The sequence below is a fragment of the Carassius auratus genome, linkage group LG28B (assembly GCF_003368295.1).
Source record: "Carassius auratus strain Wakin linkage group LG28B, ASM336829v1, whole genome shotgun sequence".
Taxonomy (NCBI): domain Eukaryota; kingdom Metazoa; phylum Chordata; class Actinopteri; order Cypriniformes; family Cyprinidae; genus Carassius; species Carassius auratus.
In genome coordinates, this window is record NC_039293.1 from 9201121 (window position 1) to 9226144 (window position 25024).

Below are 25024 nucleotides of genomic sequence, written 5' to 3' on the forward strand. Positions count from 1 at the left end.
AAGCTTATTTGCTGACGACTTGTTATTGTACCTAAGTGAAGTGGACATTCCAATCCCGAGTGTAATCAATTTAATGAGTATATTTTCAAAAATTTCAGGTTATAAAATTAACAGTGGCAAAACTGAAATTTTGACTTTTGGCCAAAAACAAATAAACCCAGAAGTATTTAAACAATTTAAAGTTCAAAGCTGTAAAATTAAATATTTAGGTTGTTATATCAGTGCAAATAAAAAACAGTTGTATAGGAGTAATTTTTTAACATTGAAAAGTAATCTAAAACATACTCTTAATAATTACAGTGATCTCAAGTTGAATCTAATTGGTAGAATAAATCTGGTAAAGATGATGTGGCTTCCTAAGTTTATCTATTTGTTTCAGTGTATCCCGTTGACACCACCAAAAACCTTCTTCAAGGAAATAAATTCCATAATAACAACTTTCATTTGGGCTGGGAAAACCCCAAGAATAAAAAGGAATCTATTGTTTTGTTCCAAGCGGGAAGGAGGGTTAAACCTCCCTAATATGGAATTGTATCAGATGGCAGCCCAGATGTTTTATATTGATCGGATTATTAACAATACTAATGAAGACCCATGGCTGGTAATTGAAAATCATCAACTACACCCAAATAGCTTATTGTCCATTTTGTTTTCCAAGCAAAAAGTAAAGACTGATAACTTTGTGGTCAACAGTACATTAAATATGTGGAAAAAAACCAAACAGATCTTAGACCTGGAGATCGGAACCCCAACACATATTAAGATTTGGAATAATCCATCTGTTAAAATTCAGGGTACTAAATTAATGTGGAAAAATTGGATGAATGGAGGCATTGAAACATTATCAGATATTATTAGTTTAAATAAAATATCCTCTTTTGATATGCTGAAAGATAAATTTAAATTAAACGACTCTGAGATATTTAAATATATGCAGTTGAAAAATTGGGTCACAGAGAACTGTGATATAGTGAATGATGTTACGGAAAAGATAAAGACACTTTTGGAACAAAGTAAGAAAAAGAAAAAAGGTGTAAGTGTTATGTATGACTATCTCAATAATTTTGTAGTAAATGGTAATCTGCTAAGTAAAATATATGAAAGCTGGGACAGAGATTTAAAGGATTTCAATGCCAAAACAAAATGGAAGGAGTGCTTAAGTCTAACATATAAAGCCACAACAAACGAAAATCTTAGATTGATTCAATATAAATTAATGACTAGAATTTATTTTATTTTAAATGTATAAGTTTGATGCATCTTCCCCCCCACCTGCTTAAAGTGCGGTTGCAGTGATTATCTCACTCATTCATTTTGGTATTGCAAAAAAATAAAGAAAACCTGGTTTGATATTGAGAGATGGCTCTCTAACATCTGTAAGCAGAAATTTGTATTTACACCAGAAGCCTGCTTACTCCAAAATGTAACAAAAATGAAATATCCTATGGGATGGCAATTAATATTTTCCTCATTAGTTTATAAAAAATTGTTGTTACAAAATTGGAAAAACGTAGATACCCCAGGGTTAGATAAATGGAAAAATGTAATGAAGTATTACCTAAATATTGAGAAAGCTCTGTCAGTGGATAAAAATAAACAAAAACAGTTTAATTTTGTGTGGAAACCAATTTTTGATGCTCTGTAATTAGCCCAATGCTAGATCTGCTTAACTCAAATCTGTATTTTAATTTATAGGTTTGTAAATTTTATATGGTAATACTAACATTTCTTCTTCTTTTTTTTTTTTGTTTTTTTTTCTCTCCCTCTTAACAGTTACTCGGAGCACCAGTAGTATAGTGTGTGTGTGTGTGTGTGTGTGTGTGTGTGTGTCTGAATGATTTATTATTATTATTATTATTACTATTAATGTTAGTGTGACTTGTCCTGTGTGTTGTAACTTATCTGGAATGTCTAAATAGTTGTCTGATTTGTCTTGTCTGTTGTCTTTTGTCTAATAAAAGAGAAAAGAGAAAAGGAAAAAGAAAAGAGAGATGTATGTATAAGGCGAAGGGGAGTGTTCCTTGTGTTAAATCTAATTTTTATTTTTTTTTCTCCCCTATTGTATAGAGGTTATTGTTAAGTACTGGTAAACATTTGAATGAACTTGGCTGGAAAACCAGGTTGATTATTGTACAATCTCTCTGTTTTCTTTGTATTTGCATAATAAAAAACAATTATAAAAAAAAAAAAAAAAGTTAGTGTTCATAAACAAGTTATGTATGGTCTTTTAAGAATTTCAAGTTAATAATAAAAATTTACGAAAAATATTTTTAAAGCTTGTGTCATGTGGTGCCTCCCTAGTTGTTGTGAATGGTTGGTGCCCCTGGGCACTGGCCCAAGTGCCCTTATGGATAATCCGGCTCTGGGTTCTTGGTGTCATGTACCGCAACTAGTGCTCGTTGGCTTTAAAGCAGGGCGCACTCCTGCATTCTTAACACACCCTGAGGTGCACACGAACGCATTTAGAGTGTCTGTAATGAGCCGATTTCGTGTATGAGTAAAGAAGCCCTATGACTGCTACAGTCATACATTTACATTTTCATACAATTCTGAAATTATCGTACATGGGATTTTTTTCATTATTGATCGTACATCGTACAGAGGTAAAAATTATCATACAAATACGATAATTATCGTACGTCTGGCAACACTGAACCCACTCCTTCTTACAATACAACGTCCCTAGAGGTAGCATTAGGAATTACAGTACATGATACAACAACATACCATGCAGAATTGACGCACTACACGTAAACTATATTCTTTGATGTATTTTCCTATCAGAAAATAACGGAGCTGCTTCTTCTGTGGTTTTTATTGGGAGCTCGCAAACGAGTGCATTAGACATATAGGCATTACCGCCGTCTACTGGACTGAGGTGTGAACTCTTTGGGATGTCAAATTTTTATACAATCTACTGTGTGAATAAAAACAACAACAAAAGACACTGGGTCATAACAGCCTTAATTAAAGAACATGTGCCAGGTGGACTCAATAGTTATTTTTTAACTAAATGCATCATTCGATGCCCTCTCTCATGAAGGGCAAAATTAGCTATAGAGACCAAAACCACTTTTTGTACCAGGCTGTAAACATATTTTCATATCACTCAGGTGAAGCAACATAAAAGGCCACTTGAGGAAAACGCTCTTACTACCTCTTGCCCCTCGAAAATGCCCAGAAGAGAGGCTGATGATTCTGATCCTTGTTTTCAGCCAAGGGTGACTGACAGCAACAGCTATGATGAGAGGTATTCATAGAAAATTAATGCTTTTTTTTCATAAAAAAAACCAAAAACATTTTCCATAAATTATTTTTAATAATATTTGTAGATGATGTAATAACTTAAGGCTCTTTTGCTGTTTATTATAGTACTTTAAATGCAACACCACCCCATAAAATGAAGAAGTTCATTGTTTATGAGGAGAACCTCATGGAGCTGTTTAAAAATTGCCCTGTCTGCTCAAGCCACTGTGTAATACAGACAAGAGAAGTGGGAACACTTGTGCATGTTTGCCAGACCTGTCCTCAATGTCACCATCACAATTGTTGGGCCAGCCAGCCTTATGTCAAGAACATACCAGCTGGAGATCTGGAGCTTGCTGATGCTGCTATGCCCTTTAGTGGGTCATCCTTCTATCAAGTGTCCAAGGTAGGAGCTTTTTTTTTTTCTTTTTTTTTAAGTTGCATATATTTGATTTGCACACTAATTAATTTTAACTTGTGTATTTAACAGTTTTTACTTTTGTTCAGTTCATGCAGGCATTAAATATTCAGGGGTATTGTCCCACAACATGCCAGGCCTTCCCATCCCCTGCAACCAACTGGCAGTGGAAACCACATCAAAATGCCATTAATGCAGAAGCGCTCCAAGAAAGGGATGAAGTTCTAAGTGTGGACATGTGTGCTGACTCCCCAGGTATGTGCTGTTATGTTGATAGCATGCCATTTCAGTTTGCTATAGAGATGTGTATAGGCCTGTCGCAATAATCAATATATCTACTTATCACGCAATTTTTGTACATGGCCTCAATAATTTTTGTTGATGCAATATATCGCCCATTATATTTACTTAAAAATTATTTTAAACATTCCACTTGCATCGATGTCATTTGCAGCTTCTCGTACATAACGTGTAGTCATGAGGTGCTAGTTCAAATTTAAAAGTTGCTTCTAAAACAAAGTTTCATCTGCAGATATGGCCTTGTTTAGGGATCTGTGCCTTCGTGCATATGGACATCTGACTGATAAGTAGTCATTGTGTTTCTCAGCAATAATGTGCACCCTTAATTTACAGAGAAAAGAAGGTCAGGGGTAAAATCTGTAGATCTCCAGACAAGTTCTTTGTGCATTTTTCTTATTCCTACTTGTTACTTTGCACTTTTTGTTAGAAAATGTTTATTTAATACTTATTCAAGTTCAAGGTATCTAATATTTAGATCATTTCCATGATCTAAATATTCTTAAAAATTAAAAGTTTGTTGTCACTTGGAAGTGTAGGCCTTCTTGCATTATTATGCTGTTACATTATGATTATATATTCAATGGCATAAAATTGTCTTTAAATTGACAATATCGTTTATCACAATTATTTCTTGGGCAATATATCGCTCAACCAATAGCTGTTATTGTGACAGGCCTAGATGTGTACTGTTATAAATGAGTACTACATAGTTCATTTTCAAGCACCAGTAACTAATTGCTAATATGAAATTTGTCCAGCAAACAGTGCAAAGATTGGAACATACTATGGACCTCAGAGCAAACAAGATCATGCACATTCAGCTCATTCAGGTAAGGTTGTAGTGATTTTGTTTATTAGTGTTCTACGAGTGGAAAGCAGTTAATAACTTTGTCTTATGACATAATTATGCTTTAAGTGTTTTTGAAGCCTAAGGGGCCATTCACATATCGCGCCTAAAACGAGTGGAAAACGCTAGGCGCACCGCTTTCTCCTCCTTTCCAAAGCACTCAGGCAGTTGCGCCCTTGAGGCGTCTGCTGTTGCTAAGCAACCATGATGCGCTCTCTCCATGAAGAAGCGGACAATTCAGCAAAGGATAAATGAATTTGCAGTTTTAAAAATCGCTTGCAGTAGCTCTGCTACTAAATTTATTTCAAAATGGCAATCCATATACAATTATGGTCAGCTGTTCCTTCATCTTGGATGAGCTTTCAACGTTGTTACGGGAAAGGATGAAGCTGATTGGTTAGTTCTTGTCACATGACCCGCGGTGCGCTTGCGACTCTCTGAAAAGTTGAGATGCTTTTAACTCGATGCAGTGCGGATGCGCCTGGAAAAAATGAGCGCATCGCACCGCGTGCGCGTCGCAACCGCGTCGCTTCATTATGAGCGCGCATACCGCACGCCTACATTGGAAATAACGAAAATGAACGCGCAAAAGACGCGATATGTGAACGGCCCCTAAGACAGCTAGAGCAGAGAGGAGTGACGGATTGTCACAGATAGGCATCCGGGTGTGATGAGGTTCCTCAGAGAGAGTGGACCAAGCATTTTGCACAGATTTGATGCATGGCACATGGCAAAAGGTTTATCAATTAGTTGATGTTTAATAGCAGGCATATTCAGGCCGATTCGGGGTGTCAGTATGTCATACATCTGCTGACATACATCTTATACAGTATGTCATACATCTGCACTCAGTATGGATATGCTGCTCCTCATATTGTGTATGTGTGTGTATCCCCTGTCTGGTTTCCTACAACATCATCAGGCACTAACCAGATGAACAACGGCAGTAACGGTATGGCCGAACAGACGAACCTTCACACAGATTCCTCTCTCCCCTCATCCCTCAATAACAAGTGAGTCTCTTCACCCCTCACCTGCGGGAAGCATTCAGCAATTCTGTAGCTATAAGCAGTTGAAATTTTGATATCTCATATTATAAAAGTGTATGGATGCACCAATAGGGTGTGCAATTATTTGTAAATTTAGCTGTCTGAAAACTAAAGTTAATGCGCAGAGTTGAAAGATTTATTATCCTCTGGCTCCCTCTAGTGGACTGAAGTTGTCCTCTAGAGCAGTGGTTGCCAAACTTTTTCAACTCGTGGCCCAAACAACCAAACACATAAGTTTGCGCGGGCCACTGCAAAAAAAATAACTGACCCCGCTATTGTTGTGTTAATAAGTTAGCACTCAGAATCTAGATTGTTAACTGTATTTATTGGATGAACTAGGGCTGTGGGATATGGACAAAAAAACAAAACAACAAACGCAATTTCTTTGATCAATTTTGCGATTTCGATTTTAATCACGATTTTGACACACACAGATTTGCTTTACAGTCATAAATGCACTCAGGATGAATTTGAAACATATTTATACAAGAAAACGAATTAGAGCTTTATCAAAAAGTTGTAATGTCTCTAGAACAGACATAAGTCAAAATAATCACTATAGTAAGCGTGTAACAAAATTTCTAGACTAAAAAAATATATATATATAAATAAATCATTTAAAAATAAATTAGGTCCAATGTCTCGGAGTTTGATGTCTGTAGCATTAAAGCCCTGGGAGGATATACAGTACTGTCTCAGAATAATAATACGTTTTAATTAGTATAACAGTATGCTGGCTTTCTCAAGCAAATATAACTGACTTATAACTTAGGGTTAGTTTAATAAAAATGATGTCATTAATGACATCATGTCACTCCAAACCCGTAAGACGTCCGTTTATCTTTGGAACACAGTTTAAGATATTTTAGATTTAGTCCGAGAGCTCTCAGTCCCTCCATTGAAGCTGTGTGTACGGTCTACTGTCCATGTCCAGAAAGGTAAGAAAAACATCATCAAAGTAGTCCATGTGACATCAGAGGGTCAGTTAGAATTTTTTGAAGCATCGAAAATACAGTTTGGTCCAAAAATAGCAAAAACGACGACTTTAGTCAGCATTGTCTTCTCTTCCGTGTCTGTTGTGAGAGAGAGTTCAAAACAAAGCTGTTTGTGATATCCGGTTCGCGAACGAATCATTCGATGTAACCGGATCTTTTTGAACCAGTTCACCAAATCGAACTGAATTGTTTGAAACGGTTCTCATCTCCAATAAGCATAATCCACAAATGACAAGCTGTTAACTTTTTTAATGTGGCTGACAATCTTCAGTTCTCTCTTCACAGCAGTTCAGTCAGTGAAGTCAGGTAATGTCTTTAAATTATAATCAATTAATTACTAAAATATAACTATATTAAACTAATAGTAAACTATATTACTATAATCAATTAATTAGTAATTACTAAAACTCGCTTCCACTTGTGAGCAGCTTGTGAGCAGCTTGTGAGCAGCTTGTTACAGTATCAAGTTCTGATTGGCCAGTCGCCGCTACTTAGTGTGTGAATTATCACAAGTAGAGGATTTTAACATTTAATTTGCATGATGAGTTTAACATCATAAATGCTATTAATCTAAACTGGATGTAAAGGGGGTATGGTGGTTTTACCAAGGGTAAAAATGCTCTCTGTCATTTTTTTTCAACCATGGTGATACCGTTTTTCCTTATGTAGCATATATGCCGATGGTTGTAAATTTGATGAAAAATCAGTGCAACCCTAAAAAATTGTTTTAAAATAGCATACACCAGGTTTTTGTCAAAGAACTGCTTTGAAACTTACTTCAAATTATTTTTTAGTGGGATAATTTAGTGCAAAATTGTCACAAAAGTTCATTTTTTCCATTTTGCTTTAAGAATGCAGGTTTTTAGGAAGGAGGGTTTTACCATGGGACATTTGAAAACTAATTTTGTAATCCTGCTCCCACAGTCAGATGATGCCAGACGGGTCGAACATAGGCAACACTGTATTTCCCTACAGAGTTCAAGCCAGATTCCAAACCCCAAACCCTGCAGCACTGAAGGACAGACGCATGGAGAACTGGGTTGCTTATCCGCCTAAGGTGGAAGGGAACATGTACGAGTCTGCCAACAGCAGGGTAAAGTGCACAAACCTTCTTGCTACATCTTAACCTCTTTTTTATTACTTTTTATTCAACAAAGAATCCTAAATCATGTTTTTAACATTGTTAATAATGAAAAATGTTTCTTAAGTAAATCTAGCTTTGCCTTTACATTTTAAAATTATTCTAATTAGGGGTTGCACCGACTAATCGACTAGTTGACTTCAATGCTCTTTCAGGGTGTCCGCAGGGTCTTAATAAGTATTAAAAGGTGATAAATTAATTTAGAGAAAATTAAAGCCTTTAAAAAGTCTTAAAAGCCATTTTCCAGGGTATTAAATTTTGTATTATATTTTCATTATATATATTTGTCTGAATAGTGGGTTTTTTGTGTAGTTTATTTCTGGAATCCCAGATTTGACATCATCTGTTATTTTACTGACTGTTGCGTGATAGCGCAGAGTTTGTTGATCCCGTTCTCGCTGAATTTCTGAAAATTACCACCAGCTCCCATCTGCACCCATGGTTTTCGTGTCCGCTCTCCCAAACATTCTAATGTTTTATATTTTTTTTTTACACATCAGAGAGCCACTATCAGTATGTGGGGTATTTAAATCGCTTTTAATTGAGCGCAGGCAGTCGCAGTTTCGATTTTGCAATCGTGCTCGCACTGTGTAAAGGAAGCACACCTCATCATATAAGATATTGGTCAATGATTTTCAACTGCTGATTTTAAACTGTTGCCATGGGTTGATTTTCCCCAGTGGGTAAAAAGGTTTAAAATATTGCATAACATTGACTGTAAAATATGTATTTTAGGGATGGAAATGACATATTTTGATGTTTGGGACATGGTCATTGCACTACTTTGGCCTGTTTTTACTGGCATGGTATGCACAATTAAAATGATGTAATTTTTTTTATCATTATTTTACCTTCCATGATCAATCATTCTTGATCAGGTGCAGTACTGACACTTTGTGTCAATTCTGCATCAAATCAAACACTCTGTGATCGCAGGTAAACTGACTGACCAGTCAGGTGTTTGTCATGAGAAGTGTTCCATAAAACAGCTATGGTTTGCAGATAGTTATAAGAGTTGATGTTACAAATACATCTTTTGAATATACTGTGTGAACTCATAGTCCCGTTAGCTCAGAGAGCTTTTTTCCCTCTTCAATAAGTTTTGTCATTTGTTTTGTTTATTGGTCTAATTCTAATTTCTTGGGTTGTATTGCTTAGTCACTTAATTAATTATCTTGTGCTTCGGAGCCCTTTGTTCCCCCCACCCCTCTCTGAATTATGTAGTATTGATAAAGAATTATCACAAAGTAAGACTGCTTAGTTGTGCTATCTTACAATCATGATATAGTACATGTAAGTTAGTGTCGATGTAACCGGTTAAAACTTGGAGTGGGGATGAGGTCTTAAAATGTATGGAAAGAGTCTTAAAAAAAGGTCTTAAAAGGAATTAAATTTAATTCCACGATTCCTGTGTGTATGTGTATATATATATATATATATATATATATATATATATATATATATCTATATATATATATATATCCTAATGTCGCTGGTCCTACGGAGGGAGCAGCAGGAGAACAAATCTTTGAAAGACTTCCACATTTACGCTCCGTTTTCGAACAGTTAAAATGACAAATAAATGCATACTCCGAAAGCACTTCACAAGATGTGTGTGATTATATTACTGGATGCTCAATTGAACGGGAGGATGCAAGTTTTAAACCACTTATTGTACAGGTAAGTTAGTCACTGTTCTAATCTTATGCGCTGCTGCACTGTAATGCACACACACACTACAGACAGTAGCGCGTACATCTTGCGCAGATCGCACGCACACAATCATTCAATGCGGAAATGTATTGTCACTGTTCTGTGATTTCTCAGTAAAAGAGCTCAGAAACTGAAAAGTTCTATCATTTATTTCTTAACTAAATACCACGGCTTTATTACAATATTACAACATTACGGTTTACTTTTTGATCAAATAAATCCAGCCTTGGTGAGGATAATAGGAAAATATATTTACAAATCTTACCAACCCCAAACTTCTGAACAGTAGTGTATATTATCTTAAAGTTCCTTAATATTGTGTTATGAGTGCATCTTTGGTTTGGTGTTTTTATTAAAGAGCCGACACCGTTTTTCTCAAGCTGTAACCTAAAGGCAAGTCGACTGCTCGTACGTGAGGTGGTGGATGTCACTGAGCAGCTGATGACTGTATCTTTTAGTACACTCTTTGACCTATGAATGTTTGGCTTGACAGCATCTACTCTACACTGTCAGAGAGCAGGACCTCGTGCCTGTGTAACACCTTGCCTGCTCTCTATGAATTTAAATTGAAACGCTACACTGGCAGCCCTTTTTAGCCACAGTTTCATGAACATTCAGGGAGGTTCACAGATGCTGATGGGTTTTTCTTTCCTCCATAGATGGGTCTTGCATCTGCTAACGGCCCATTCGGGCAGCAGTATGCACAGGGTTCGGTCCAGCAGATGTCCAGTGCTGGATTAAACGCTCAGATACAAAACAAGGCAGCTCTTCCCAACAGCCTCCAGCCCACCCTGAAGGGTGCTTCCAGCGTGCCAAATCTGGTGAGTAACCCTCCACAGCTGGCTCCGATTCAGTCCAGAACACTTCAGGCCTCTCTCGTCTCTGCGTCACACATCTATTCAGCAGCTATTTATTATTTCGAAGAGGTAATTGGAGTGCATGTTTACAAACAAAATAATATGGCACAAAGAGTGGATAAACTGAATAAACGAAGTCTAAATTTATTGTGTTTGAACAGTCATATTTGAAAATTGACCTGGCATTGTATTATTAGGTCAACAAAGTATATTTATTTTGATTTGCTTTATTTCTGTCCTTTTCTTTTTTTAACTGAATAGTTTGAGATCAGTAAGAGTTTTATTGTTTAATTAAAGGGTGCATAAATACGTTGATTGATTTCTGAAGGATTATATGACTGAAGACTGGTGTAATGATTGAGCTTTGCGTCACAGGAATGAATTCGATTTTAAAATAATTTCAAATTAAAAACGGGTATTTTAAATTGCAATAATATTTCACAGTATTATGGAGTTGCTACTGGACCATTAACAAATAAGAAATTTTATAACAATTCTGTGTTGTTGAAGACAAGAGGACAGAGCACATTGTTTTGATTAAGGCGTAAAATGGACGCTTAACACCTCAGCGAATAAAATCACAACTTCACAGCCTCTCGTGGCTTGAGGCTTTATCTAACCCACTGAGAATATTTAGAAAGATTTGTTTCTTTATATAATAACATCCGAAATGGAGCTTGTATCTAATCGAAACTCTTCCCTCCAGCTGCAGCAGCAGGTGCCCTCGGTGGGCATGGTCCCGGGACAGGGGGTGTCGATGGGCCCTACGGCTGACCCGGAGATTCGCAAACTGATCCAGCAGCAGCTGGTCCTGCTGCTTCACGCCCACAAGTGCCAGCGGCGAGAGCAGGCCAACGGTGACGTGCGCGCCTGTGCCCTGCCCCACTGCCGCACCATGAAGAACGTCCTCAACCACATGACCCACTGCCAGGCGGGGAAGTCCTGCCAAGGTGAGAGGCAAAATGAGACCAGTTATGTTAATGTATAACTGGACTCCGGCACTTTAGCCCAAGCTCTGAATTTTATAGAAGTCATGGTCATGTGCCATCTCTGAGTCGATCTGAAAATGCCCCCGTCTCTCTTTGTCCATATTTCGGTGGTGACTGTACATCTCAGTGTTGTTAAACTGTCTGGCCGGGCACTCAGGCTTTATGTAAACTTGGGAAGTCACTCGTGGCTCTTGTGGTCTCACTGTCAAAGTATGAAGTATGTCTGGAACCTCAAAACCCCTTTTATTCCTTGACATGATTTCAGTTGGGCAGAGTGTTTTATTATGGTGAAAAACATATGTCAAGAGTATTACTGATTTATTAGTTGTGCTTGTTAAAGGGTTAGTTCACCCAGATAGCAAAATTATGTCATTAATAACTCACCCTCATGTTGTTTCAAACCCGTAAAACCTCCATTTATCTTCGGAACACAGTTTAAGATATTTTAGATTTAGTCCGAGAGCTCTCAGTCCCTCCATTGAAGCTGTGTGTACGGTCTACTGTCCATGTCCAGAAAAGGTAAGAAAAACATCATCAAAGTAGTCCATGTGACATCAGAGGGTCAGTTAGAATTTTTTGAAGCATCGAAAATACATTTTGTTCCAAAAATAGCAAAAACGACGACTTTATTCAGCATTGTCTTCTCTTCTGTGTCTGTTGTGAGAGAGAGTTCAAATCAAAGCAGTCTGGATATCCGGTTCACGAACGAATCATTCAGTTCACCAAATCGAACTGAATCGTTTTAAACTGTTCGCATCTCCGATACGCATTAATCCACAAATGACTTAAGCTGTTAACTTTTTTAATGTGGCTGACACTCCCTCTGAGTTCAAACAAACCAATATCCCGGAGTAATGCATGCACTCAAACAGAACACTGACTGAACTGCTGTGAAGAGAGAACTGAAGATGAACTCGAGCCGAGCCAGATAACGAACAATAGACTGACTCGTTCACGAGTCAAGAACCGGTTGCATTGGTTTTCGGATCACCAGTAGTTCTTTCGGACAGTTCGATTCAATAAACCGGTTGAAGAAAATGGTTCACCGTTTTTTTGGCGCTCAACGTAATGGCGTCATTGGCCATGATTGCCCTTGATTCAAGCCTTCGGTTTACCCGCGCTCATAACATTAGCACAGAATCAGTTCAGAATCAATCACCATAAGAATCAGTTCGGTTCAGATGCTCTGTGTGTCGGTCTGCTTCACACTGAATCAAACATGCGCAGTATCATCAGCTCCTCGGTTCTCGAATCAGACGCGTCTGACAGAAACGGTTCTTGACTCGTGAATGAGTCAATGTTTTGTTCGTTATCTGGCACGGCTCGGTGTTCATCTTCAATTCTCTCTTCACAGCAGTTCAGTCAGTGTACTGCTGAGTACATGAATTATTCCGGGATATTGGTTTGTTTGACGTCAGAGGGAGTGTCAGCCACATTAAAAAAGTTAACCGCTTAAGTCATTTAAGTGGATTAATGCGTATTAGAGATGTGAACCGTTTAAAACGATTCAGTTCGATTTGGTGAACTGAATGATTCGTTCGCGAACCGGATATCCAGCTGCTTTGATTTGAACTCTCTCTCACAACAGACACGGAAGAGAAGACAATGCTGCATAAAGTCGTCGTTTTTGCTATTTTTGGACCAAAATATAATTTCGATGCTTCAAAAAATTCTAACTGACCCTCTGATGTCACATGGACTACATTGATGATGTTTTTCTTACCTTATTGGACATGGACAGTAGACCGTACACACAGCTTCAATGGAGGGACTGAGAGCTCTCGGACTAAATCTAAAATATCTTAAACTGTGTTCCAAAGATAAACGGATGTCTTACGGGTTTGAAACAACATGAGGGTAAGTTGTTAATTACATAAATTTGCTCTCTGGGTGAACTAACCCTTTAAGATGAGCATGATTATTTATATCACTCTTGAATACTTGGCTTACACTGCAGGAGGGACCTTAATATCATTACCCATTTTGCACATTTCCACAGCAGAAACCGAGATGGAAAAACTGTTTAAATAACCAAGTTGCTTTCATTATAATCAACCACACTACATTGGTTTGACACATATTAGTTCTGTTTCTGTATATCTGTGTTGTCTTACACAGAAGCTCTCGTCAATTTGTTTAAACTAATACGATTTTAAATTACAAAATATAATGTGAATTGTTTAATTTTGATTGTTAGTTGATAAAACGGTTAATACAAACTTAATGACGGCCCAGTAACATAGAAAACAATTATCTACCTTCAAACTTGTTGCCTTTCTTTTTGAAATTCACTTTTATTTATTATGTTGAAATCAGCCACAAATCTGAGGAAGTTGTTTTTATGTGAATGGGCATCTGAAGGGTACTGTCTATCTTTAGAAATCTTTACACTGTATTGGGCAGCACAACTACTTTGTGTACGGGTGTGTGAATGCTCGGTGTTGTAATCTGTAATGATTTTTTTCTCCGTTTCCACAGTGGCTCACTGCGCCTCCTCTAGACAGATCATCTCGCACTGGAAGAACTGCACCCGGCACGACTGCCCCGTCTGTCTGCCCCTGAAAGCGACAAACTTCAGCGACAAGAGAAACCAGCAGTGTAAGTAACACTCTCATTTAAAATAAACCATCTGCACTGATATATTCTCTGCATGAGTGTATTTTCCGAGCTGGATTTTGATCATATTTTCATAGATCAAGGTTATACTTCATGCTACTGCATTGCAACACTGAATATAAAAACAAAAAAAAAAAGTTCCTAGCACTATCATGTGATTTAATTAGTAGAGTTAATGGCTGAATCTCACACATAACTACATATTTTGCGTAAATATTTAGTCTCTTATTAGGGCCATTTAATTTTTTTTGCAATTTGATCAATGCAAAAAAAAAAAAAGTGAAAATGAAAATCATCCTTTCTGCCCTGATACACAAAATGTACTATTTTAAAAGTATAAAAATATCTTAATTAATGATTTAAATAAATGTACTTATGTTTGTTACTCTACTGATTGTGTTTGCATCTCATGCTTTGAAAAACGGGGTGTGTTCAGATGGATACTGCCACCTGTAGGTTGTGTGTGCAGCTTGGTTGTGCTCTGAGGGTCTTTTCATACTAGCACATTTGGTGCATACCCTGGTTCATTTGACGTCAGAGTTCAGTTTGTTTGGAGGATGTGAACGCCATCTTCCGAACTCTGGTGCGCACCCGCAAACCATACCCGAGTCCGCTTAAAAAGGGTGGTCTGGGGTACGGTTCATGTGAACTCCGGTACGGTTCACTGCTGATGTGAATGCAATTGTACCAGATTGCGGAAGTGAACCACTAGTAATGACGGAATATTTTATAAAAATGTGTGTTTGTCTGACGAGCGTGACTGACGTGCTGCAAACAGATATATAGCTCGCTGAATCTGCTTTCACCGTGGATGAAGCAGAGTCCAGCCCGGGGTCATCACATGTGGTTGCCACAAGCCCAGCAGATGCTCTGCTCACTCAAGCCGGCTGCGGCTCACTCTAGGCCTCCGGCATCTGCTTACTCAAGGCCATGGTGTGTGACGTTGTTTTGTTGAGAAAGCGAAACTACTTTGTTTTTGCCTTCCAAAAGAAAACATGACTAGAAATAATGTTTATATCATTTTCATAATGGGTTTTATGTTTTTGTTTCGTCGCTCCGGCCGGACAAGGCTTCACAATATGTTAATATGTTAGGTGTAACATTTCCATCTCACGCTTAAGGGATTCAAATCGACGCATTTCAGAAAGGTTGGGAATAGAGGAGAAACAATAATGTACAGTATGTGGAAAATGTGTTTTTTTTTTAACCTTAAACTGCATAAACACATTTCATTAGACCAAATACACAAAATAATGTTATTTTTAGCAGCATCATATGACCCCTTTAAAGCATTAAGGGATACAATTTGTAATGCAGCTTTGAAATTAATTGTATTCTGATACTAAAACGTTTTACTGTGCTTAAAGAGAACAAATAAACAATTTCTCACAAAGTGTTGCTGAACAATGAATGAGCGTTCCTATATTCACAGAGAGTGCTCACAACGGAGCTATCACACATAACATTTCCAAACATGTTTTTATTTTTTGAATTTTGATGAAGAGCTGAATATTTATTGCTAACAATACAATGTTCCATGTTCATTATTAACCTTGAAAGCTCAAAAGATCAAAAGATCTTTGATCAAAATTGGCATCAAGTGCATCATGGTCTTACAAACGATAGATTTAATTGCATCTGCTTTCAGTATGCACTGAAACGTCATACTCATATAGTGTATGTGTGTGTAACCCCTGTCTGGTTTCCTACAACATCTTCAGGCACTAACCAGATGAACATGGGTGGTAACGGTATGAATGATCAGACGAACCTTCACACCGATTCCTCTCTCCCCTCATCCCTCAACAAGTGAGTCTCTTCACCTTCACCCCTCACTTTTAACCTCTTACACACACACTGCAGAGCGGGAAATGCTCATCTGTAGAGTCCAGCAATGTAAGAGAGCAAATAATGTCATTGTAGAATTATTTTACAGCAATTTTGTATCAATAAATGGTTGAATATGAAATTCTTAGATGATAAAAGGGAAAAATATTTTAAAAACAAACTTTGAGCAATTTTGAGCGAAATGTCGTCACACCAGTACATACTTTGATTTTAGCTTGAACAGTGTATGTTTTCATGAAGGCAAAACTTGAGAACTAATGTTGTAATCCTGCTCCAACAGTCAGATGATGCCTCATGGGTCGAACATGGGCGGCACGGGGAACCTGCCCACAGCTGCGCCGCTGTCAATGCCTGGCATGAAGAAGCCCTGGCACGAGCACTTCACTCAGGTCTTGAGGAATCACCTAGTGCACAAGCTGTGAGTTGAAGTAATCATGTTTCAAATTCATGATTTTTCGAGGGCAAAAGTCCCCATGAAATCAAAATTTAAGTTTTTTAACTTTTAGTATTAATATGTTATCCTTAAGGTTATGAATAAGACAAAATTCACATTTGCATTCAAAACTTAGAGTCTCTCACTTTATGCTTTATCTTCTCATCAAATCTTCTGACCAATCAAATACTCTCTGGAATCTGAAGCGTCCGCCCCCTACACTATAAATAGACGCTGAAGCCGAGGCTGTAATCAGTCACTTGTTAACAGAATTTGTATTTTCTGTACGGTGAATGGCACGTAGTACACTATATAGGGGACAGAGAACGATTCAGCCAGTGTAAATAAGCTTTCCATTGAGAAAAAAGAAGTCTGATTTCACACTATCACGATAACCACACACTCTGCTCTGGTCCAGAGGCACCATAGCATGGAGCGGATCACATGCGTGAGATGGCGCAGACCACAAAACGTATCGGACCTATTTGAATTCTACACAGAACGCTATATTTTATAGCAATATGGATGTGATTGTGGCAGTCATACCTTTACGGAGCTCAAAGGCTCTGAAAGGTCGGGCCAAGCGGTGGTATAAATGAATGCTATTAGTTATTTAAAAAAGGGTGCTTTAATATGTCCCGTCCTGTCTTCCGGTTTTCAGTTAAAATGACTTCAACACATAGAATAATGCTGCGTGTTTCAAAACATTTCAGGGGACCTTTAATACTGCATTTCCCTACAGAGTTCAAGCCATATTCCAGATCCCAGACCCTGCAGCACTGAAGGACAGACGCATGGAGAACTTGGTGGCTTATGCGCGTAAGGTGGAAGGGGACATGTACGAGTCTGCCAACAGCAGGGTAAAACGCACAAACCTTCTTGCTACGTCTTAACCTTCTTTCAGGATGGTGTTTTGTGACTGTGAGAAGGCACCAGGTGGCTCATGTTTTTATATTTTGTGTCCAGGATGAGTATTACCACTTTCTGGCTGAGAAGATCTATAAGATCCAGAAGGAGCTGGAGGAGAAGAGAAAGTCCAGGCTGTCGAAGCCTCAAATGGGCGCTCAGGGTCCCCAGCAGCCTGGCCTTCCCCAGCCCAACACTATGGGACCTGGACAAGCCATCCGGCCTCCGAGTTAGTGGCTTTTTTTTTTAATGCTTTGACCTTCTTGTTGTTAGATTTCCTTGGCTGCTTTCTTGATTAGCTGCTTAAAACATGCCTTATTTCCTCAGATGGACCTGTTCCTATGTCCAATGTGCCAAACCAGTTGATGGCCCGGATGCAGGTTCCTCAAGGTATGGTTTTCATTCTGTATACATGTATACACTACTGTTCAAAAGGTTGAGGTGGTTAAGTTTTGGAAAAGAAGTATCTAATGCACAAAAAGTCAATTTATTTGACTAAAACTACAGTAAAAACAGTAATATTGTGAAATATTACAATTTAAAATAACTGTTTCTGTTTTAATGTATTTTAAAATGTAATTTATTTATTTGACGCAAAGGTGAATTTTCAGCATCCTTACTCCAGTCTTTAATGTCTTTCTCAAAATCTCACTGACTTCAACAGTTCTTCATTCTTCTATATTTTCTGTGATTTTATCTTTTTGGTGTAAATTTTTGGCAGAATGTAATAACTTTAGAATTTATTTAATAATAACTTTAAATTTATGGCAATATTATCAAAAATTAAAATTATTTGCACTCTAAAATATGTCATATTACAGAAATGGAATCGGTTGTGAATGCCATTTCATGTTGGCTTGAGTAGGATAAAAGCAGTCGGGCAGGTCGTACTGGTAGCGCAGGAATTACTCTGAAGCTTCAATCTCCCATTGAACAGAAAATCTCTTTTAACTTCTTTTAATGTGTTTTTTCAGGGATGGGCCAGTTCAACTCCGTGACCATGCAGAGCATGCAGATGTCCCAGTCACCGGTGGGAGCTCCCCGGGCTGCGTCCCCTATGACCCACCCCCCTCAGATGGGCATGGGTAACGTTCCAGCGGTGAGCAGCAAGAAGTGATTCCAGATTTGGAATTTAGTCAGATTGAAATGTTTTCTCCGTGTATTTATAGTCAACATTGTTTATGAGATGGGCGCCATTTTGGATTTGTTTACACAAAAACAGGATTGTTTCACTAGAAAGTAAACTCCTCAATAGCTTTATCATTTATGTTGTCAAAGTTGGTTTTTAAGACAAAAACATACCTTTGTGTCTAAATGCTGATTTATCTTCATTCTTTTGCAGATGAGCATGTCTCCCTCCAGGATGCAACAGGCACCAGCAATGATGGGAGGCCATTTTGGCAACATGGTGGGCCAGACGCAAAACCAGAACCAGTTCATGAACCAGACGTTCCCACCCTCAGGCGGGGGCATGAATATGAATGTAAACCTGGCTCAGCAGTCGGGACAGACTGTCCCACAGGTGAGGAGTCAGAATTGTCGCACCTTTAGTATGGAGAAAATAAATGAGTTTTTAGCTCCGGAACCCGATTGTTGCACTCTGCTGTAGTTTGTTGTGCTGTGTCTGAGTTGGTATACCCTGCATCTCTCCTCTGCAGCAGCAGCAGCAGCAGAACGCTAACCTGACCCTGAATCCTGTGGGCCCTCTGGGCACCCCGTCCACCCTGTGCTCCACCCCTCCTCCTCCCTCCGCCTCCACCCCGTCAGCTGCCGCTAGCTTACAGTCACTCCAGACCCAGCCTTCCACGCCGGCGTCAGTTGGGGGCCACGTCACGCCCACTCACATCCCCAGCGGCTTGCCCCGCCCTCCCTCAGCCCTTGGCTCCTCCCCCGCCCACTCCCAGCCGCTCACGCCCCTGCAGCCCCAGCCCGAGCCCTCCTTGCAGATGCAGCAGCCCACCTCTGTGCAAGCGCAGCAGCCTCGCACTCCGGTGAGGATCGTCATGAAAACACAGCCTCGATTGCAGCTGTATGCCATGACACCCTTAACTCATGTCATTTCTCGTTTGTCTGTCCGTTAGCTCTCTCAGATGGCCGCTAGCGTTGATAATAGAGTTCCTACGCCAGCATCAGTGGCCGAGACCCACTCCCAGCAAGCTTTGCCCCCCGACTACCCTGCTGCCGAACACAAAACTGAGCATCAAGAAGACGAGCAGGAGTTTGAATCTGGGAAAAAGGGCTTAAAAATGGTTAATCAATTAACAATTTTATTTTGTTTCTTAAGTATTTTATGCTTAATACCATTCAAAAGTAAGAAAAAAGTGAATTAATATTAGTAAGAAATTACTATTAATATTAGTAAGAAATTTTATTCAAGGAGGCATTAAATTGATCAAAAGTTACAGTAAAGACATTTGTTACAAAAATTTATATTTTAAACAAGTGCTGTTCATTTGAACTTCCTGGTCATTCATTTCATGGTCCATGTACTTTTGCGTACATTCGCTTTAAAAAAAATTTAACCCAGAAATTAAATACAGAAAATGCGACTTCTTCTTTAATGGTTCAAACACTGATTAAATAGAATAAGCAGACACAATTTCCTATTTCATTAAAAATCGTAAAAATGAAATAATATATTATAGGGAGCGCAGAGCGCGCTTTCTTGGCCAAATCATTCAGAATTTGAATACATTGTATTTTTCATTATGCTGTTGGACCAGTGACAGCTGCACACTGCAAACATCAACATATAGACTGCGACCAAAATGGTCGCAATTTTCACAATATTTGTGACACATGCAAGGCCTGTCACCGACAGCCAGTTTAGTTTCAGTTTTCTTTTTGTTTTCAAAAAGCTTGTTATCTTTGCTGTTTACCTCACGTTAAGCCATGGAGGCTTTCTTTATTTTCTTTTTTTTTTGATTCCTCACTGTATGCTAAACATTCTATAATTTATTATTTGGTGTGTACTGTATATAATAGCATGTGGAGTCATGGCTTATCTTATTAGTTTTTGTTAAACTTTATCTAGTTTGTCTTTATAGCTCACTGTTTTATTGTTATTGTGCTTTTTAATTAATAAGGCTATAACAATGAATCAATCTTTTGTTTTAGTGTTAAAAAGTGTATATAAGCAAAACAGACAATTATCTTTTCTTGTAAAATGTGACACCAAGGTTGCAAATTTAAAGTGAAAACATCCAAAAGTCCACCTTATAACACACCAAAAGAGGAATTCCCATTCACAAAATTTAATCCCAAATAATACTGAGGAAAATGAACGGGTTGAATGCTGAACACTCGTTACCATATGACTACACTGTAAAAAATTTCTTGTTGTTTTTACAAAAACTTTTTGGCAGCTGTGGTTGCCAGAATAATTTTGTAAAAATACAGAAAACTGTAAACACATTTACGTCAAAAACTGTTAATTTTACAATATAAAGCTGTAATTTACAAACAAGAAAATGTGAATATAAACCAGTAAATTCAACAACACACAAAATTAAATCTGTTTTGTACCTTGAAAATACTGACAACCACCATAATAATAAAGATGGTACTGTATAAGAGAAAGCCACATGAAGTATCAAAGCTCATCACAAGTAGCTTCACCACAAGCAGAAGTATATATTAACATATAGAAGGTGCACATTTATGGAAACACAAAACACCATCATGGTAACACACGTGATACTTAAATAATGCAAAAAACTTTCATTAAGCAACAGAAGATGTAACATAAAGCTCAAATGTACATAACTGATAACAAGAACTATTTAAAAACATGATTATTTAAACAAAATACTTTCAAACGTGGAGTGTCATGCAGGGAATTCTGGGAATATCAGTTTACAGTTTTAGACTGTAAATTATACATTGATTTGTTATTTTTTTACTTCTAAAAGCTGTATAATTAACATAATTTTACTGTAAATTTACATTAAATGCTTTGTTAGATCTTTTACAGTTTTTCCCTGTATATAGTACGGGAACTTACTGTTAACCTATTATCAGTTTTTTTCCGTAGCGTTTTTACAAAATTTTACAGTTAAAATTACACTTATTTTTTACAGTGTATAAACTATGATAAAAGTTAATCAGCATGCATAGATTAATGCCATGTTGTAGAAAAAAAAAACTACAAATTATGTGCTAGTGCTACCAACTGAGAAAGTGCAAAACAGCGACCGGTGGGAAGAATGAGTCTAGAGCCCTGTATAGCCTAAATGCGGAATTATGCGAATACCATCAGTAAACAGGGCAAAATAGGTCAAAATGTATAAGGCATGTGTAGCCTTCACAAGGTAGCCTATATGTGAATTGAGCGACCATGCATGGTACTCAACAATAACGTACCCATATAGCACACAAAGTTATGACAAAATTATATCCCAATATATAATTTCATGATGATCGATTTCCCAGGATTATTTTTTTTTTATAATATTTGTGTTAAGTCTCTGCATTGTTCCAAAGACGGCTCTAGTTCTCAGCTGAATGTGCGAGAGAATCATCACTAAATTTGGCCAAAGAAAACTTGTTAAAATTTAAAAATTTCTATATTAATTTGTGCATTTTTCTAATGTTTTTTAAAAGTGAAAAAATTACGAAAAATATGGAAAGAAGTCAATATTTTACTTTTCCAGACAGCATTTTGTGTGTACAGTTCTAATTTAAATTTTGGTTTTCAGCGTAACATTTAAAATGACTATAACCTTATTTAATAAAAAAATACTTCAATTTTCATTTTTTCCATCATGGTTAAAAAATGAAAAACGAATGGACGCAAAAGTACACAGTATTTTTTTATTCTTTTGAAGATATTCATAGTATCTCAATGTAATATTGACACATATTATTGCATTTATTTGTTGAAACTGTTCAACTGTTTTGGCTTGCTAGCTGTAATGCCAACTTGTAACACTAGTTTCCTCACTGACTCCTTGAGTCACGTTTCCTCGTGACTCAAGTCTAATGACACTTGTCTTTATAAAATATATAAAATAAAATAATAAATATAAAATATAAAATATCTAAACATAATTCATGTTGATCTTTAGGATGACGATGTCAAACCTCCTCAAGTAAAAGAGCAGTTTGTAGAACCTAAACAAGAACCGATGGAGACGAAGGAGAAGAAAACGGAGATAAAGACCGAGCCGAAAGAGGAGGACGTGTCCAGCAATGCAGCATCCAGTCAATCTGTCCAGTCGCGCAAGAAAAGTATAAACAATATTCTGAAAACATTTAAACCACATTTAGTAATATCTGCAACTTGATTAACATGATTTGTTACAGTTTTCAAGCCGGAGGAGCTCAGACAGGCGCTGATGCCAACACTAGAAGCTCTGTATCGTCAAAACCCAGAGTCCTTGCCCTTCCGCCAGACAGTGAATCCCGCTCTACTGGGCATCCTGGTAAATCCCATATTGGGCTAATATTACGGATATATCTTCAAATTATCTAAATCTATTGGATAAAACTGCTCAGCTTCTTGTAAAAAAAAACGTTTCTGTAAATTTGACATAGTATTACCTAGGGCTGGGTTAAAAAAATAGATTTTTCGATTAATCGTTTTTTAAAATGTGGTAGATTCAAAATTGATTCTCAAAGGCCATGAATCGATTTTTTTCCATATTTATTTCCGCAGACATTGAACGCAAGATTAGCTTTAATTTAATTACCAATCTTCTCCACTAGATTTCACCCTCTTATCTGCCTTGTGCGATGTTATCAACGAACCTGTCATTCATTCATTCAGTGCTTAAAAATATATGACTCATTCCTTACAAAAGGCAAAAGAGCTGCTTGCGTGGTACATTTGAATAATGTCGGGTTGTAAATGGGTTCAGGCTTTAAAAAGCTGTCGATCAAAATATACTTGTCGGGCTCCGGCCGAAATCTGTCGGGCCTAACTTTTAAGGCCCGATTACAGCTCTAATAGAAAATCGAATCGAGAATCTAAATCGAAAATCAAATCGAGAAATCGAATCGATCTTGAACATCTAAATCGATACCCAGCTCTAGTATTACCTCATTTGATGATGTCAAGTTAAGAAATATCAATAATATCTTTCCAGAAAATATTTTTTTTCACGAAATAAGAATGAAGATTTTTCAAATTATTTACATGTAGCCGCTTTAATGCACTTAAAAACAACAAAAGCACATACATGTCTTCTGAATCATTCATACAAATAGTTGTAATCTTTCTCAGAGGAAAGAAAGGAAACATATTTGTGGTGTTATCCCACCTCAATAGCAGCAAAAGTGTTTTTCTATACAATATGAACACAATGAGTACATTGCACTTGTTTTTTTATGTAAGTACAAGGCCACCTAATATAAAGTGGGAATGCAAATTTAATTCAGGGTTGGTGGGTCCCACTTCATTTTAAGTGTCCCTAATAACTGTGTACTTGCATTGTAACTAAATGTGTATGTAGTATGTAACCACAGTGTAAGTACACATTAATACATAGTATCTATAGCTGTAATATTTCTGTAACTACACACATGTAACAACCCTCAGGATGGTTTGTGTAAGTACAAATGTGTAACAGGACATTGGTAACAACACTTCTTTTCACTTCAAAAAGTACTTATGTAACAGGACATATATAACTACATTTTGTAACAACAACATATATAAGAGTAATTGGAACCATTTGATCCAGTGGTGGAGATGGCCAGGTTTAGGGGTGGAAATGGGATCCAGGGGGTGGGGATGGGTAGGTTTAGTGATATGTAAAGCGGGAGGAGTTGGATCTTGAGTTGGTGCACCACTGTAATACCAGTGTACTTAAAATTATTTTCCTCAATAATTAAATTTTCATTTGCAAAACTTTATTTTCTTTTGCAAAACTTTTTTTTATTTATTTTTTTTGCATATATATATGTATATATGCGTAGCCTTATATTGACTCCATAAATTCCTAGTTATTTGCTTTTTACAAGCCACAAGAATCTTACATAAATATTGGTCGTTTTTAGGTACAATGCTATGGGATTAGATTCCCACCAAATGTACAGCCACAGATCGAAAAATAATAAGCAAAGATCAAATATTTAAAAACATGTGTAAAATAATAACGCACAAAACCTGAAAACAAAGGCAATTTTTTTTTTAAATAACAAACAGCGCAGTCATGGATCGAAAAATAATAAGCGTAAATCAAAAATGTAAACACATTTAAAATTATATTACACAAAACTGAAACAGGAATTCAGTATTTTCCAAATCACAAACTAAATCAGGTTTCCTGCTCAGGTTATTTTTTTGTGTGTGCTTGTGGTCTTTTCCCCTTTGCTCTTGTTTCCACGTTCTGCGCTTGCGTTTCTAAAAGTTGCAGTTTGAGTTTCATGTAAATCAGGGCAGGCTTCAGCGTCACCATTGGCCGCAAGTTCTAGATTGACAGCTGCGCCTCTAGCCAATCAGTTCAAGGGGGAGCTGACGTCACTCCAATGCGACTCGTGGCTGCTGTGGCAGGTGTATGAAGTAGAGGGTGATGGTGACACGGTGGTGGATTTTCAAATCTCTCCCATCCCATTCCCGCAAAAAAAGAACCCGTCCCAATCCCGTGAAAAAACTGGGGGAAAATCCCATCCCATTTCCTGGAATGACTCCTGTTCTCTCCCACTCCCATGTTGTATTTAAAAA

The 25024-nt window shown here is 37.5% G+C and overlaps 2 protein-coding genes across 2 annotated transcripts in view; both read left to right on the forward strand.

Annotated features, from left to right (window-relative positions):
• Nucleotides 1–5435: 5435 nt before the first annotated feature.
• On the forward strand, nt 5436–10247 carry LOC113067595 (CREB-binding protein-like). The gene is made up of 3 exons (XM_026239956.1): nt 5436–5824; nt 7780–7948; nt 10203–10247. The coding sequence occupies exons 1-3, from the start codon at nt 5565–5567 to the stop codon at nt 10245–10247; spliced, it is 474 nt and encodes a 157-aa protein (XP_026095741.1). The 5' UTR covers nt 5436–5564.
• A 121-nt stretch (nt 10248–10368) lies between these two features.
• Nucleotides 10369–25024, forward strand: part of LOC113067596 (CREB-binding protein-like) — a 30757-nt gene continuing 16101 nt past the window's right edge. Inside the window, exons 1-14 of the mRNA XM_026239957.1 lie at nt 10369–10530; nt 11273–11516; nt 14034–14153; nt 15893–15980; nt 16300–16437; nt 17195–17312; nt 17419–17587; nt 17686–17748; nt 18333–18457; nt 18701–18880; nt 19020–19349; nt 19440–19607; nt 22425–22587; nt 22663–22781. Of these exons, the coding sequence (XP_026095742.1) occupies nt 10369–10530; nt 11273–11516; nt 14034–14153; nt 15893–15980; nt 16300–16437; nt 17195–17312; nt 17419–17587; nt 17686–17748; nt 18333–18457; nt 18701–18880; nt 19020–19349; nt 19440–19607; nt 22425–22587; nt 22663–22781 (2187 nt within the window). The remainder of the gene's footprint in view (nt 10531–11272; nt 11517–14033; nt 14154–15892; nt 15981–16299; nt 16438–17194; nt 17313–17418; nt 17588–17685; nt 17749–18332; nt 18458–18700; nt 18881–19019; nt 19350–19439; nt 19608–22424; nt 22588–22662; nt 22782–25024) is intronic.

Bases quoted from the DNA above. Each gene is read 5' to 3' on its own strand.
- LOC113067595 (XM_026239956.1), top strand. From the start codon at position 5,565: ATGTTTAATAGCAGGCATATTCAGGCCGATTCGGGGTGTCAGTATGTC. The intron at 5,825-7,779 runs GTGAGTCTCTTC...CTGCTCCCACAG, and splicing joins CCCTCATCCCTCAATAACAA to TCAGATGATGCCAGACGGGT. The intron at 7,949-10,202 runs GTAAAGTGCACA...TTGGCTTGACAG, and splicing joins ACGAGTCTGCCAACAGCAGG to CATCTACTCTACACTGTCAG.